General features: G+C 36.7%; 1 protein-coding gene across 3 annotated transcripts in view; it reads left to right on the top strand.

Annotated features, from left to right (window-relative positions):
* UVRAG (UV radiation resistance associated) overlaps window positions 1–18,311 on the top strand; it is a 309,203-nt gene that overhangs the window by 55,257 nt on the left and 235,635 nt on the right. For all 3 annotated transcript variants that reach the window (XM_065944543.1, XM_065944542.1, XM_065944544.1), the window contains one exon: window positions 2,827–2,901. In XM_065944543.1, coding sequence (XP_065800615.1) covers window positions 2,827–2,901 — 75 coding nt within the window. The remainder of the gene's footprint in view (window positions 1–2,826; window positions 2,902–18,311) is intronic.

The following is an 18,311-nucleotide window of genomic DNA, read 5'->3' as shown; positions in this document are numbered from 1 at the left end:
ATTTTGCATACCATAGTTTATTTTGTGTTCTTGGATAGAGACCAGAACAATGCATGCAATAAATATTTTCCTTTACTAAATTCTAACCTGCTCCAAATTCTGTTTTATTTTTATATTTTTTCTTCTCTTTTAGGACTGATTTTAATTAAAACTCATGAAGTAATGACTTTGGCTTAGGGTCATTCTTTTAGTCCCAAATGCTTGTTGCCTTTAGCCTGGCTAAAGGCACTGGGGCACATTCTCTTTCTGTCTTCCTACATGCTGTAGTTGGCTGTTTGTGCATAGACCCTATGCACAATGATACTAAGCACTTGTTTACATTTTGTCTGGGTGGTGCTTCTTAACATTAGAGTTGCAGAGCTATAGGCTTCTGTCAAAGTCTTTTTTTGGCCAGAGAAGATGGCCTTCATCATGTTTTTGAGTTCATACATCCCTTAGTTGGTTGTCTTCTTAAAATACCCAAAGGTACTTAGATCTAACTTACCCTACTTTCAGAGAGTTAACATTTGTGTATCCTCTTACAAAGTTGGTATAGCAGAGAACAAGAGAAAGGGAAAACATTTTTCTAAGCCAGTTAGACACTTAAAGTCACCTGAAATAGATACAACAACGTACTACTAAAAATCAGATATAATAGAGTTACAGATTTTTAGAGGAAAGCGAGGCTAAGCTGTATTAGGTTAATAGCCAGAATCACTTAGGTTTATTGATTGGTCATCTACTTTCTGACAGGCATTGTTCTTAGTGGCAGTGATCCAGAGATGAATAAGATAAGGTTCTTAGGACCTGGTAAACTAATGATAGATAAATAAATACCTGCAAAGAGAGCTACGGGAGTACGTTTATGAGCTTTTTAGACAAGCCTGCATAGGGTCAGGAAATCAATCACTTTTGAATGAAATTTTTTTACAAATTAGGGTTTTTTGAACTAAAATTTACATACAATAAAATTTGTCCTTTTAATGTATACATTTTCAATGCGTTTGACAAATGTATGAAGTAAGTAACCACCACTACAGTGAATAATGCTGCTGTGAATTAATTAAATATAAGTCTTTGTGTTGATATAAGTTTTCATTTCTCTTGAATAAGTGGAAGTTCTGGGTCTAATGGTAAGAGCTGTGTTGAAATTTGTAAGAAACCGTGAAACTTTTTCCAAAGTGACTATCATTCTGCATCCCCATCAGCAATGTATGAAAGTTCCTTACTTTTGTAAAGACTTATTGTCAGTCTTCTTAATTTTTGCCATTCTGATGGTATCTCATCCTAATTTTGATTTCCCTAATGATGAAATGATGTTTTACATTAAGAAAATGTACATTTATTCTCAATCCTCCACCTTCTTCTTTTTTTGTGTATGAAGTATTTGTTCAGATCAACCATTAATATTTTAATGCATATGATTTTAATCTGTTTCCTCTCGAGGTATATATATATGTATAAAATATTTTATGTTTGTAAAATTTTTGCATTTCTGCTAATCTTGAAACTGATTTCATAGTGCTTTCTCCTTTTCTGTCATAAAATGGGACACTCCTTAAAATTGGTTTATAGTTTTCATCATAAGTTTATTATGGCAGGTCCATCTTTTGGTATCATTGTATTCAGTTGAGTAAAGATATAGGTTAACAGGAAGCATGTGATTATTTCTGCTTTAGTAACAGATATGGTGGGTATGGAAGTCAGGTAAATGTTCATAGGAATTTTCTGCTGCTGACTTTGGCTTTTGTATCTAGTTAGAGAAAGAAAAGATGAAATGTTCTGTTCTGGTAGTCTTTGTTCTTTCCCCCACTTGAACCCTCACTTTAATTCCTCACTGCAAACACAATTAAAAAACATTTTAGCCACAACTCTTTTTGATCAAGTAATCAAGTTTGTTTTTATAGACTTTATGAGTCTATATGAGTCTTTATGACTTTTGAGTTTTTAAAAATTATTTCTTCAATTTTGAAAGTTTTATTACTCCACTTTTTAGATGAAGTTTAATTTGAAGTAACACTGACTGAAGCTCAAGTCAGTTAGTTGTATTTGAAAGAGTAGTTGGTAGAAAATAATTAGTAGACTTTTAAAGGTTTTGGGGACTGGATATTATCTTTAGACTATCTTTTTGAAGATAAAAAATAATATTAACCTTTTATGTTTTTTCTGGGACTTTATTTTTTTTAAAGCATTGACAGACTAATTAAACTGTTATTTTTTAAAATTTTTATTTATTTTTGACTGCATTGGGTCTTTGTTGCTTGCATGGGCTTTTTCTAGTTGCAATGGTGATTGGGGCTACTCTATATTACGTTATGGTGCTCGGGTTTCTCGTTGGGATGGCTTTTCTTATTATAGAGCATGGATTCTAGGGTGCATGGGATTTAGTAGTTGTGGTGCATGGGCTTATTTGCCCCAAGGCATATGGAATTTTTCCAGACCAGGTATTGAACCCATGTCCTCTGCATTGCAGGTGGATTTTTAATCACTGGACCACCAGGGAAGTCCTGGATTGTGTTTTCTTTGAGATTAAAGAATGTATAGTATGCCTCTTAATCCCCTGTGCTTAAGGAATTTGCTTTCTGTAACAACCTCAAGAAGTGTTTGTGGAAAATGTGTGTGAATGATGGTGCCTGTGATCTCATGTGATGATTTTGTGAGAACTTTAACTAAAACAAGAAACTCTAAATTGATTACCTTGTCTTATGATATGCAGTTTGTTTTCTGCTGGCTTGTTAGACATAGTCAATTATTTTTCAACATTGAAGTAGGTCCTGTCATTTTCTAATCACATTAAAACTTGATTGGAATGAGATGAACTAATAATGTATTTTCCTCCTCTCTCAGATTCATGCCCGCAACCAGAATGAAATAATCTTTGGGCTGAATGATGGCTATTATGGTGCTCCATTTGAACATAAGGTAAGAGGATTTGCATGATGCTGTGAGTTTTGTTAGTGCAGGTGTGCATTGATACATCAGGCAAAAGCTCTGTGTAAAATAAAATCATATTTTTGGTGTAAGTTTGTTGTTTAGTGTGGCTTAGGGTGAAAACTCATATCTTAACTGCACCCATACATCTTTTCTAAATCCATATTATATTAATTTTTCTGAAAGAAAATCTCAACTGGCTGTTTTCTAAGAATTCTTGAGGGGTTAAAGAAGAATAGTGGCTTTTGATTAATACAATTTCATTAAATATTTCAGGTATCTGTTACAACTTTGAATAAATTTAAGAATCCTGAGGCAAGTTATATTGTAGTCAGTTATATTATAGTCTTTGTTGTCTCTGTATTTAAAGGTGATTAGAGAAAGGAGAAGGAATTTATTTTTACTAAGTGCCTGCTCTCTGTGCTACCATGTCAGGTGATTCATGTTTTTTCTCCCATTTAATTTTAGCCACAGATCAGTGAAATGAGTTTTCTGCATGATTTCCTTAGTGGTCATGTTGTTTCCTAATTCTTGATGATCTGAAATGCTGTTGCTAGAATGCTCCGCTCATTCAGTGGCTATTTATTGAGCGCCTGCTGTGCATCCGCTACTGTGCTCTAAATGCTAAGGGTACAGTGGTGAGCGGGCAGATTTCCCTGCTGTCATAGAGTGTATGGAGGAGAAACACACTGGCAAAGTAACCTAAGGTAACTGTATAAACATAAATGGTGGCAAGTGCTATAAAAGCGTGTGATGATCTTACCTACTCTAGTGGCTCAAGAAAGGTCTTTGGGACTTGACTTTTAAGGTTGCAATCCTGAGGATGAATGGAAGTGAGCAATGTGGAGAGAGTGAGAGCTGAATAGAGAGAGCATTCTGAATAGAGGAGGGTAATGTTGGAAGGGCATGAAATGCTAGAGGAAGTGGTGAGTCTTAAGGGACTGAAGGAAGGTCTGGGTAATAACGGAAAATGATACCAGATGTGGCTGGAAAGGTAGTCAGGGACCACATACCAGAACCTTTTAAAAGGCTTTATCCTAAGATCAGTGAAGTGTGTTGAAGGATTTTTACCATGGCAGAGGTATAATTAGATTTGTGTTTTAATAATTTTACTCTGGCTGCTATAAGGACTGATTTTAGAAGAGGCAAGAATGTATGTGGGAAGACAGGAAGAAGGATCTTACTTATAAGTGTATCAGGTAAGAGATTTGATACTTTGGAACAGGGTTATGGTAGAATAGCAGATAGATTTAGGAAAGTTTTAGGAGGTAAAATTGTTAGGACTTGGTTTGAATTTAGGGTAAAGGATAGAGGAAAAAAGAAGGTGTTAAGGATGACTTTTGGGTTTCTGGCTTAGATGAAATAACCAGATGGATAAAAGTACCAGGCATTGAGAGAACTAAGGAACTGGAGGAAGACCAGCTTTGTTGGAGGCAGATCGTGAGTTGAGATTTGATCATATAGACTTTGAGAATACCTCAAGATAGCCCTGTATAGGTTTTAAAGGAGACATTTGGATTATATGAATCTGGAGTTCAGAGGAGAGACGCAAGATAGAGATATAAATAGCGAGATATAACAATGGCAAATAGTTACTGAAATCATGAGTTCAGAGAAGATAGACCAAGGATAAGTAGTACTTAGTGAGAAAACAGGGACTTAGTAATGGGCCTGAGGGTCTCCCACTTTTAAAGACTAAATATGGGAGGAGATGTTGTAAAAGGTGGCAGAGAAGGAGTGGTGAGAGATGGACGAGGAAAAGGGAGTGAAATCTCTTGTGGAATCTCAGACTAAAGAGAGATTTTCGTTTTGGTTTGATTTTGAACCAAACCATTTGACATTGACATTTGACATAAGCCATTTGACATTATTGTGCCTTTATTATTGTATTTTATTAAAGTATCAGCTCACAGTGGATTGAAGGAACAGCAACTGACCCTTCTCCACAGAGAGTCTGAGGACTCTGTTTGCTCTAGACAACAATAATAAGGTGAGGGAGACTGTTTGAAGAGTAAGACTCATTGATTTGTTCGGGAGGAGGCTAGAGATTTTAAACAAGTTTAAAATTTCTTATAATAGCTTGTGGTTAAGTGTGCATGGTAAAAATGTAAAGATACCTACTGAATACTAGAAACAACATAGATTTTTAATTGACAGAGAGAAAAAAGGGAATATAAGGAGTAGCAAACTTTGTCAACTTGATAGGAATCAGAAAAAGAAAACAAAAAACAAATAGTAAACAGAAGCATGTGGTACAGTGATAGAAATAAGTCCAAATATACTTGTAACCACAGTCACTGAATATGGATAGAATATCTGTAGTTGAAATATTTCATAAAGGATTAAAATATTCTAAGGCAGCAAGACTTTAAGAATGTATGTTCTATATGGAAGATGAAAGGTTACTTGTGAAACTATCACAAGGAAACATGTTTTAAAGCAACTTTTAAAATAGTGACTAAAGTTTTGGTTGACCAGTTCTTCAGCATTCCTGGATTTTTGCATTAGCTGTAACCGGAAACACATCTGATGATTATGTTGCTGTTAATTCTTCCTCTGTCCACGTTAAAGTATCTTCAGCCACCATGGTCTAAAAGTTGAAGTTTATTTGCTCAAAACTTTTGCCTCTTTGTTTAACTGCTTCTCAAAAAGGATTTACACATTTCTGTTGAGTTGTTAGGAATCTAGTAAATCTCTCAGCTTTTTACTGCGTTGGATGAGTATTCAGTCTCACTTCCAGGGATGTGTTTTGAAACTATTTAATATATTTGAAAATCTTTGACTAATTTACGATATATTGACTAATTTACTATACTGTGGGTCTGAATCCTTCATTCAGTAACTTCTCTTGGCATTATTAGGGAGTGACACCTTGTTAATTTTGTGTAGTGAAGTTTCATTTATTTGGCTTACAAATGTAAGCTCTTACATATTGAACAGCAATGCAGACAAAAAATAATTGAATAAATGATAATAAAAATCTATTTTTAGTTGTAAACATGATTCATGATTTTTTTCTGTCAGCAAATATTAAGTACCTACTATATGCCTATCGTTAAACTAAGTACTCTGGGATGCAGAAATGTTAGGTGCAGACTCACCAACATTTATTCTTTTACCTGAGATAAAGTAGCATTTTTTTCCAGAAGAGCTCCAGTTTACAAATAGGTTTAGTTTGAAAAATTATTTTTGATGTCAGTTGTTTGGATCTTAACACAGTGAGTTATAGCAGAAAAGTAACTAATTTGAAGAGAACCTTAGGAAGAGGTTGGTGAATCAGGCTAGGTGACCGGGAGAGATGTTTCCCAGGTGGATTTTGCTACTGGGAGGGCAGTTGGAGGAGCATGGGGAATGAGAGGCTGTTGGGCCAGCTCTTGATCCAGTAAGCTGGAGACTTTTCAGATCCCTGTGCAGGAGTTTTACCTTTAATACAGATATGTAAAGTTTCATTATCTGAATTTCTTTTTGGCAACAACTTTTCTTTTTGGAAGAATGCTGACAGCTTCTTGGGTGAATGGACACTCCTAGTGGTTAGGAATATGGGTGTTGGAGTCAGATTGATGTGAGCTGAATTCCAGGCACCACTTCTGCTTACCCATGAGAGAGATTTTGGGCAAACTGAGTCATTCCTGAGTTTGTTGTTTTGTCTGTAAATGGAGATAACAATGTCTTCCTCATCATAAATTATTTTGAATATTAAAGGTGATAATGTATATTATGAGCCTGGCACATGAGGAAAGTTCAGTATGGACACCACTCCTCAGTAGTCTCTAAACCATATGAAAAGAGGGGTTGCATCTCTAATACTTACCACTCTGTCAGCAGTTGTGTCCCTTGAACAGTGCCTAGCATGTAGGAGGGGCTCACTTTGTTAACAAATGCAGGTGAATGCTTGCTATATTTAGAACTGTCATAGCAGTAATTGAGATTAAAAATCTCAAAGGGATAGTATTTTTCCTCTCTTACCCTACCTTATCCCTAGCCTCAACTTTTGGAGTTTTATTTTTTTATAACTTATATTGTCGTAATAACTATTATGTTATTGATAAAGTATAAAAAGCTTTAAATTGTTAAAGAGTTCTTGTTCTGACAAAAAACTGTAGCAGCAATGTCTTCAGAGTCCAGTAGATGGCAGCGCATTCTCATTTTAATGGGAAAAAAAAATTGAAACAGGAGAATTGAGCAAACTCAAGGAGATAGTGAAGGACAGGGAAGCCTGGCATGCAGCATTCCATGGGGTCATAAGGAATCTGACATGACTGAGAGACTGAATAACAAGAATCCAAATAAAAAGGATCAAATCTTTTTGGAGTAAACACTCTCAGGAAATTGAAATAACAATTTGGTGATTAATTTCACAAATGCAACCACATGAGTTGATCATCTCAAGTACATAGTCCAACTGAGATTGAAGATTTAGGAATAACAGCAAGTTTCAGAGCCTGTACAAATGGGAATTCCTTATTTTATATTGGTCAAGGCATGATACTTTTACTAAGTAGAAAACCTTATTTCTAATCCCAGTTTTGTTCTGCTACTATGTATCCTGGAGCAGATCACTTATCCTCTCTTAGTTTTAGGTTCCTCATTTCAAACTAAAAAAATTCTTATCAGCTGATTAATGCTGGAGGGAATATTAGGCTTATTTAACTCAGCGCTCTTATCTCTTAGATAAAGAAACTAAGGCTTAGAGAGCCTCTTGAACTTAACATGGAGAGTAGTTTCATGCTTTACGTGGTAACGTAGACATAGCTATAATAATATCAAAAGTAATATAAATCATTACATACTGTCATAACTCTATAAATTATTTTACTCTATTCTGTAGGGAAGGCAGAGCGACCACTATTAGAAGTTTTAGTAGTAGTAGCAGCTGCAGGCATCTAGCAGCTAACAGTAAGTATTTGGGGAATAAATGAATGACCAGGAAATCAGGATGAGTTAGTGGCAGAACCAGGATCAGAACATAGATCTCTGTCTTTCTAGATATGCTCTTCTTCTTTATACCATGACACCTGTGTAAAAGTGATGAATAGATGATTTTCTTCTTTTAAGTGCTTTTTGAGGTTTCTTCCATCCTTTTATTTGTGTGATTAAATGCTGTTAAAGATACTGTCTTTAACTTATAACAACTCAGGTGGGCAAAGTATTAGTATTTTTGTTTTCAAACTGAAGATGCTGAAACTTTGAAAAGAGATTTTTGTCTAGTTAACTTTATAGAACTGAGAAATTTAAAAGATGGCTATTTCCTCTTACTGGTCAAATTCATGGATGCTAACTTGTTTCCAAAGCACATCCCACATGGTACTCAAGCAGAACATTCAGGAGTGGGGATTAAGTGTGTCAAGTACTCCCTGTATTTTAACAACAGAGAAAGGGATATGGTATAATTTCTACCCAGATCTCTCAGTATGTCATCAAAGAAAGGTTGGAGGATCACAAAAAGTAGCTCATTCGTATACATATTTTATTCAGTTTTCCTGTCCCCACCCTGCCCCCTCAAGCAGATTATGAAATACAAGAAACAGACCAGACAGATCCTAAGGAACTGTTTCTAATGAATAACTTTAATTAATATAAATTAATTAAATTAAATTCAATAACTTTAATAACAGTTAATAATTAATAACTTTGTTAATAAAACCTCTAGGTATCTGAGCTCAGTTTAAGTCCAGGGTGAAATCTTGTTTCTGAATTATTTGAGCTGATGTGGTATCCTAATAACAGTATTACTCAGGTGGATATGGAACTTTTGCAAACTATCATTGCTAGTTTTTACTGAGTACCTACTATATGTCAGACACTATCCTATGTACTTTTCATGTTTTATTTGATCTGTATAACAGCTCCTTGAGGTAGTTATCATCATTCTATAGGTACAGTATCCTAGAAGGAAATGTTCAACTACTAATCCAGGATTAGTTCAGTTCAGTTGCTCAGTTGTGTCTGACTCTTTGAGACCCCATGAATTGCAGCACGCCAGGCCTCCCTGTCCATCACCAACTCCCAGAGTTTACCCAAACCCATGTCCATCGAGTTGGTGATGCTATCCAACCATCTCATCCTCTGTCATCCCCTTCTCCTCCCGCCTTCAATCTTTCCCAGCATTAGGGTCTTTTCCAATGAGTCAGTTCATCGCATCAGGTGGCCAAAGTATTGGAGTTTCAGCTTCAGCATCAGTCCTTCCAATGAACACTCAGGATTGATCTCCTTTAGGATGGACTGGTTGGATGTCCTTGCAATTCAAGGGACTCTTAAGGGTCTTCTCCAACACCACAGTTCAAAAGCATCAGTTCTTTGGCACTCAGCCTTCTTTATAGTCCAGCTCTCATCCATACATGACTACTGGGAAAACCATAGCCTGACTTAGTAAGTAGCAGAACAATGATTTGAAACCAGGTCTGATTTATTCAAAAGCCTCTTGACAACTATGCTACGTGGTGTCTTTAGGTTTCTTCCTACTTCACAGAGCATGTCAAAGTACCATGTCACTTTCTTTATATTTACTTAGAGATATCTACTATGTGCATTGTTAAGGTCAAATGAGGGTACATACATAAGTGCTCTGAATGGTATAAAGTATATTATTGTACAGACTTTGGGTATTTATCATTGTAGAGTGGGCATGCAATGCCCAAGAGGCCATCAACCCACCAAAATCCACAAAATTTCCACACATTAGTCTGTTTGGCTTTCCTCTGAGTCTCTCTTCCCCACCCCCGCCCCCTTTACTCTTGGATCAGATTAGCTTCTGACAGATGTTTGGAAAATCATCTCATCCTGTAATTCATATTTATAAATCCTGCTGCTGCAGTGTGGTCCCCATTCTCTCTCTTCATTGAAGCCAGAGAATAATCTGGGAAAATGCCATGTTTCCTGTTACGAATTTGGAGGATCTAGTCTCCTTAGCACAATTTTTGAGCTTTTCAGAATTTTAATACTGGAAAATTCAAAGCCAAGCACGGCTCTTCATGTAGATGTTTTAGGTTCTTAGAAAGTAAACAGAAACAGAACTCCAGACTCATCCTCACCAGGGGATTCAGAGAGTTGAAAACTTTGTTTAAATTTTGTAAACTCATCTTTATTATTCTTTCTTAGATTTGTAGTGAGGGTATTCTTGACTTTTTTAAAAAAATTTTCCCCTCTCGGAGTCAGTTTCCATTTGAATTGTTTCTTTAGAAAGCTGGGAATCCTTTCTTCGACTTTTTCACCTAGATAACATTATACCACTGTTGCCTTCTCTTCCCTCTCACTTCTCTCCTCTCTCACAATTACAGTAACTGTGTGTATGTCCTTCTTCCTGTTAGAGAGTAATCTTCTTTAGGGCTGAGGTTGTGTCTTACACATTCTTTCAGTCCCAGGATTTGGTGTAGACTTTGCTTAGAAGATATTTTTCTTGAGTGAATGAGGTCCACTAGGATCACATGGGTCCTGTCTCTGTTCTGTAGTATACTTTTCTGTTAAAGAATGGCTACTTCAGCAGGGTCACTGTCAACCCTCTTGTTATGGAGTTGTATTGGTGACATTTAATCCATTTCATACTTGGAGTGTGAGACTATGATTGGTTATCATTTTTTGAGAGTAGTTTAAAAAAGTGAAATGTTAACCTTCAGTTCATACTTGTGAGGAAGAACCTTTTCATCCCTGTTGACTTGAATTTAAAAAAAATTTAGTTTCAGGATCTGTATACCTTTGCTTAATAACATTATTCTTATTTTCATTGCTTCTGTTTTGAAGAAGAAAACATATGCTGTCTCAAACCTCAAACCAGATCTGGGGAGTCTGCATATTCATGCTCAGGTTCAGTGTCGAGGAAGCGGTCTCACTTTCCCTCCTCAGCAGCTCAGCATCTGGGCTTCGTCAGAGCTCAGTGGCAGTGGGTGTCTGAGGCTTAAAGGTGCTTGACAGAGATACATGCACATTTTCCTCAGTTTAAAGTTAGTGACACTTAAAAGTGTGTTGATGTCCAAACTGACATACACGCATAGCAACGCAGGCTTTCTTTTGATTCTTCAGGTAGCCATTTTCGGAGGAGTTGAACAAATTATTGTTGTTCAGTCACTCAGTCGTGTCCAACTCTTTGTGATCCCATGGACTGCAGCACACCAGGCTTCCCTGTCTTCATACAAATAAATACTAAATTTTGAAAAAGTACGCTCACTATATCTGAAAATGTACTCAAGTAGTAGAATGAGCCCGTTTTTTTTTTTTCCCCACTGTTCATTATGATTCCTTATTCTCCCTAAGTAAATAGAAGAGAGACTATTTGCAGAGCTCACTTAACAGTTTTAAGAGTAATGTATATAGTCTACCAGGGCTTCCCTGGTGGTGCAATAGTAAAGAATCCGACTGCCAATGCAGAAGGCATGGCTTTGATCCCTGGGTCGGGAAACTCCCCTAGAGTGGGAAATGACAACCCATTCCACTATTCTTGCGTGGAGATTCCCATGGACAGGGGAGCCTGGTGGTCTGCAGTCCATGGGGTCACAAAGAGTTGGACACAACTGAGTGACTGAACACACACACACATACCCATATATAGTCTACCATCAGTCCCATGGGGCAGGCTTTTGCTGGGGCCTTTAAGGTATTGTCTTCAGGCTTCCACTCAGACCTTTTGTCTTCTCATCAACACGTTGTGTCTGGGTGATTCAGATCTCTCCCAAGTCTACTCCTCCAGTCAGTACTTCCATATATCTAGACTTGAGTCAGATTGCTTGAGTGTTTCAGAGACTCATTGTTGTTCAATCGCTAAGTCACGTGTGACTCTTTGTGACCCCATGGACTATAGCACGCCAGGCCGCCAGGCTTCCCTGTCCTTTGCTATCTCCCAGAGTTTGCTCAAGCTTAAGTCTGTTGAGTCAGTGATGCCATCCAACCATCTCAGAGACACATACTCTCCACAGTTCCTATACTGAGCTCGATCTCCCCCACCCTTATTGTATTCCTTGGTTCAGTGCATGGTACTGTTGTCCATACATTTTCTCAAGTCAGAGCAGGGAGTCATCCTAAATGGCTCCTCTCTTTTTCTGAGTTACTTTTTGAATCACTACTTGAGATATCTGCTAAACATCTGTTTCTTTCCTGGTTCTTGACATTGGAGCCAGATTTCTCTTTCTAAAATGTTCATCATGTCCCTCTTATTCAAGTCATTTCAGAGTAGTTAATGGACTTGTAAGGTCTTACAGTCCTTAATTCTTGATTTTGAAGCACCCCACCCATTACAGTTTCTTAAAAAGCTGAAATTTACCCATTTCAGTTTTAGAGCTTAGACCTCCTTTCCATAGAATGGTTTTCTGTGACATACCCCTAAGTACAGTTTGGACACCCCTCTATGTACTCTCATAGACCCTTGCTTTTCATTTTTTTTGTCGCCGTCCTTAACTAGTTATATTCTGATTACCCATTTACTCAACTCTCTTTCTTACTAGACCGTGCACTGTGTAAGAGCAGGGACAGTGTCTGTAAATGAATTATCCCTAGTGCTTAGCATGGTGCCGGGCATGTAGTAATGATCAGTAAATATTTATTGAATGAGTGAATGAATGTTGTAGTAGCAGATCATTTAAACCTCTGCTGGGATATACTGTTTCATTGTCATCAGTTGTATAGCATGTTGTTCAAAATTCTCATTCATCTGTGTTTAAATAGTTTCTGACCACTTCTTCATAGACATCTGCTGTTGCAAATTATTATATTTTAAATGGATCTCTTTAATTTTCTCTCCAGGTTTGCTTTCCCTTCCAGTTTTTTGGGGTTTTTTTGCATTTTTATTAACTATTTTTTCCATTTATCGAGGTCTCAAATTTTGCAGTTAACCTTGATTGATTTCTTTTATCCACTCAATTCATTCAGCTCCTGGACTCTTTTGAGTCCTTCTTTGAAATCACTCATTTTTGGCTGCTTTTCCATATCCATTGCCATGATCTAAGCTCAGCCTGGCACCTTCATAAGGCAGGATTACTGCAGTAGTTTCCTGGCGAGCCTGTGGCTCTGGTCTCTTTGTATCCACTTTGTCTGATTCACCACTGCCTGATTAATCTTATTCCTAAAGCATACTTTCATTTTTCTTTTTTTTTTATTCCTTTGCTTAAAGGTTGTATGGAGTTACTTCTGGTCTGCTAGATGTGGCCAAATCTCTGACCTAATTTCCTTTTCTCCGTCAACCTAAATTCAGTCAGTGGTATAGTACTTTGGGTATATCTCTGCTTTTATCTTTACTTCTTTTCTCTGTCTGTCTCCTTTTTATTCTTCAGAATTTGAGTTCTCATTCCCTATAGTACATGTGGATTTCTAAAATAGCCTCCTGACGGGTGTTTAGGCATTCTGCTTCCTCTAGTTTGTCATATGTGTCATTACCAGAGTAACTTTCCTTAAATGCAGCTTTGATCATTGTCCTACACTGTCGGAAACTTTTCATGAGCCTTTTATGAAGGTTGTCTCACTTTTTAGTGTGACATTCAAGGCTTTCTGTGTCTGGCCCTTTCTACCTTGTCACGTAGTTGTATCTCCCACTATTTTCCCCTGTGGTGTTCCAAGTAATTTTGACATCATTGGAGCTGAACAAATTGGACCACTGTTTAATTTTCTCTGAATACAGCTTATGTTTTCCCACTGCCATGCTTCAGCTAAAGGTGTTCATTCTGTGTGGGACTTTCCTTCACTGCCATTCAGCTTTCTGTACTTGTTAATCTATCCCAAGTATTGCTACCCCTGCAGCCTTTGATGTTTCTGTTTCTACTAGGTGGAATCTTTACCATACTGGAACTCGTATAGCTTTTCTTTTTAACTTTTCTTACAAGCAATTTTATTTCACTTGGAACCTTAACTGGGTTATATACTTTATTTGGTTGTATACTTTTATAAGGATGATAGAAATTGCCTGACATCTTGTATGTATTAGATACTCAGTAAACACTGAAATGAATAGGTATATGTGTATATTGCTGTTTGCTTCATAAACAGTTATCCTGTCCACGGGATTATTTTAGTAGAACTTTTATAGTTTTAATAAAGGATTGTCTTTGACTGTTTTAGTAGCTGACAACTCTCAAAACATACAGTAACACATTTTAAAAGTTGACATATTCAGTGATCTAATACATGGATAAGCAAATTACAGTCCCCACATGTTTTTATGTGGCCTGCGAGCTAAGAATGGTTTTTACATCTGTAAAGAATTTGAAGGCGAAAACAAAGAAAAGTATGCAATGGAGATGATGTGGATTGCAAAGCCTTAAATATTTACAATCTGGCCATTGACTGAGAAAGTTTGTAGATCACTGATCTAGAAACACACCTGATCATCTGCCTGGAGTTATTGTTGGTCTTTGGGTATGTGAAATTATCTGTTTCCTTGAGCAGTTTAACAGGCGCTCACCCAGACTGGTGCCTATCCTCTTTGTTTCTTTGAAAATGAATTGTTAGGCCTGGCTTCAGGAGAATTTTGAGTGACACGTAAATCTCCTCAGGGCTCTTTGGCACTTGGCAGTATCTCACACAGATAACCAGATACAAATGAGCCATTTCTTTCCATTATGATCCTTCATCAGAAGTCTGTCGGGATTGCACATCTGGTGACGTTAGATGTCATTCAGAGCAAGGCTCTTAGCATATTTCAAGAATGTTAATTGCTGAGTTGTGGCTGAAGCAGAAGGGTTTAATAATGTCCTTGAGTTGCCTTAAATGTACATGGACCCAGAATTTGAGAACTGGAAAAGGTCTTAGAGATCAAGTAAAGCATGGTCATTAAGAACACAAGCTGTGGAGCCAGACTGAATGGCTCTTCTACTTAATCCTCCCTGTGTCTCAGTTTCCTTACCTTTAAAGTGGGGATAAGAATAGTACCTGTTTCACAGGGTCTCATGAGTATTATGTATGTTAACCTTTAATGTTAATATAAAACGTTCATTTAGCCTGAAAAACAACACTCTCTGGAATACTGTGAATGCTCATACATGTTACTTTGTGTTTGGCTATTATTGTTATCATTGTTTATATTAGTAGTAGTTTCATCTCATTTTATTGTTAAAGAAACTAAGACCTAGAGGAGTTAAGTGGTTTTCTTCACTTCCATGACAGGCAGAGTGGATTAAGACGCAGAATTCTTACTATAATGTGTTGCTTTTAGTTGTATGTGAGTGTGGATAAGTTTTTAGTAGGAAAGATGTTCGGCAGCTTTTTACATAAAATAAGAACAGCTAAGTGGAGTGTCACCAATCATTTCTCGTGAGAATCTTAAGTTTATTTCTGGTGTCTTTTCGTAGCTCATTTATAGGATTGTCTCCTGTTTCTTCAGCTGTCCTCATATGTAGATTATTTCATAGCCAACTGTCTCTCTTTTTAATTGGGTTGAAATTTATATAACATGAATTTATGCTTTTTTTGGGGTGGGGCTTCATTGCACAACTTGTGGAATCTTAGTTTCCCCACCAGTGATCAAACCCAGGCCCCAGCAGTGAAAGCACCGAGTTGTAACCACGGGACCACCAGGGAATTCCCTAAGCATTTTAAAGTGTGTGATTCAGTGGCATTGGGAACGTTCACAATGTTGTGCAAACACTATCTCCATCAAGTTGCATAACATTTTTATCACAGCAAAAGAAAATGCCATTAAGCATTCACTCTCCATTTTGTGCCCCCCAACCCCCAGCAACTACCAACTTGCTTTTCTCTCTACGGTTTCACTTATTCTGAGTATTGAATATAAATGGAATCATGCAATACGTAACCTTTTATGTCTGGCTGCTTAGTGCTTTTGAGGTGCATCCAAATGCAGCATGTGTCAGTATTACTTTTCTTGGCTGAGTGATACCCCATTGTATGAATAGACTGTATTTAGTGTATCTGTTCACCCACTGATGGATGTTTGACTTGTTCCCACCTTCTGGCTGTTGTGGATAGTGCCGCTGTGAACATTTATGTACAAGAATTTGTGTTCCGCTCTTTTGGCTTTACACCTTGGAGTAGAATTGCTAGATGACATAGAGATTCTATGCTTCACTTTCTGAGGAATTGCCAAACTTTTTTCCATAGCTGCTGACCACTTTATGTTCCCAACAGCTGTATACTAGGGTTGACAATTTCTCCACATCCTTACCAACATTATTCTTTGTTTTTTTCCAAATTTTAAGTTTTATTTTTATTACAAAATATTAAGTGGAATCTCATTGTGATTTTTGAATTACATTTTCCTAATGACTAGTGATATTGGGCTTCTTTTCATGTGCTTGTTGGCTGTTTGTATATCTTTTCTGGAAGTGTCTCTTTGAGTCCTTTGCAAAGTTTATAATTGGGTTGTCTGTTTGTTGTTGGGTTGTCAGACTTCTTTATGTATTCTGGATATTAGACCTTTATCAGATACATGATTTGAAAATATTTTCTCCCTTTTTTTGGATTTCTTTTTTTACTTTCTTCATAGCGTCCTTTGCACAAAAGTTTAATTTTGATGAAGTCCAATTTATTATTTCTCTTGTTGCTTATGCTTTTGGCGTCATATTTAAGAATTCATTGGCAAATTCGAGGTTTTATAGATAACCTCCGAGGTTATATAGTGTTCACCCACTGATGGATGTTTGACTTGTTCCTGCCTTTTGGCTGTTGTGGATAGTGCTGGTGTGAGCATTTATGTACAAGAATTTGTGTTCAGCTCTTTTGGCTTTATACCTTGGGGTGGAATTGCTAGATGACATAGTAATTCTATGCTTCACTTTCTGAGGAATTGCCAAAGTTTTTTCCATAGCTGCTGACCACTTTATGTTCCCAACAGCAGTATACTAGGGTTGGCAACCATTAGGTGCCTTAATGGTTTTATTGTTTTAGTTTTTACACTTAGGTCTTTGATCCTAGTTGCAATTTTTGTATATGGTGTTAGGAATGGGTCCAACTTTATTCTTTTGCATGTGGCCATTTAGTTGTTTCAACATCATTGTTGAAATGACTGTTCTTTCTCAGGCCTGACACCTTTGTTTAAAATGAGTTGACTTTAGATAGATGAATTTATTTCTGTATTCTTGGTTCTATTTCATTGATGTATATGTCTGTCATTATGCCAGTACAATGCTGATTTGATTAGTATTGCTTTGTAGCAAATATTGAATTGAACAACTTGCTATGTTATGTCGATTTTCATTTATCAAACCAGCTTAACATACCTTGAGTAAATACCACTTGTTCCTGGTATATAAATCTTTTTCTAGAAAATTATTTTAATTGTGGTGAAATATACATAATATAAAATTTGCTATCGTAACCATTTTAAGTGTACAGTTTGGTGGCATTAAGGATGTTCACCTTGTTTTACCACTGTCACTACTGCCCATCTCCAGAACTCTTTTTGTCTTGTGAAACTGAAACTCTCTATCTACCCTTTAAGTAATAACTCCCCATCTCCCTCCTCCTCAAGTCTCTGGTACTCACCCTTCCACTTTCTGTTTCTATGAATTTGACTGCTCTTGGTACCTTATGTAAGTGGAACCACACAATATTTATCCTTTTGTCACTAGCTTGTTTTACTTAACATAATGTGTTTAAGGGTCATGCGTGTTACAGCATGTGTCAGAATTTATTTCCTTTTTAAGGATAAATAGTATTATGTTATATGAATATACCATATTTTATCTGTTCATCTGTTGATGAACACTTGGGTTACTTCCACCCCTCGACTACTGTGAATAATGCTCCTATGAACATGGGTGTACAAATTTCTCTTTCTTTGAGTTTTTGCTTTCAGTTCTTTAGGGTATATTCCCAGAAGTAGAATTGCTAGACCAGATTAGCTTTGCTAATACATTTGACTCTTGAATAACATGTGTTTGAACTGGGCAGGGCTACTTATATGTGGTTTGTTTTTTTTTCCCCAATAAGTCTGAACTACAGTACTGCATAATGTACAGTTGGTCAAATCCATTGATGCAGAACAATGCATATGGAACTGTGGGTACAGAGAACTGACTGTAAAGTTATATGTGGATTTTTAACCATATAGGGGTCGTTGCCCCCACCCCCTCTTTGTTCAAGGGTATTTTGTTAAGGATTTTTTTCTCTGTAATGTATGTATATATGTTTTTTATATATATGGGATATTGGTCTATAATTTTCTTGTGATGTTATTATCTGGCTTGGGATCAGGGTAATACTGGTCTCATAGAATGAGTTAAGAAGTATTTCCCCTTCTTTCATTTTTTGGAAGACTTATAGAAGGATTGGTGTTATTTTCTCTTTAAGTGATCGGTAGATTTTGCCAAATTATGCAGTTCTGGGCTTTTCTTTGCTGGGAGTTTTATAATTACTGATTTAACTTCTTTAGTTTTGTTATAACTTTGTTAAATTAACATTTGTTGAGTAGAGCACAGAAAACCACAAGAGAAATTGAAATAGAGACGTTTGTTACTCATAGATTC

This window comes from Muntiacus reevesi, chromosome 9, assembly GCF_963930625.1.
Source record: "Muntiacus reevesi chromosome 9, mMunRee1.1, whole genome shotgun sequence".
NCBI classification, from domain to species: Eukaryota; Metazoa; Chordata; class Mammalia; order Artiodactyla; family Cervidae; genus Muntiacus; species Muntiacus reevesi.
The sequence above is the reverse complement of the archived record's forward strand: the minus strand, read 5'-3'. Positions and strand labels throughout refer to the sequence as shown.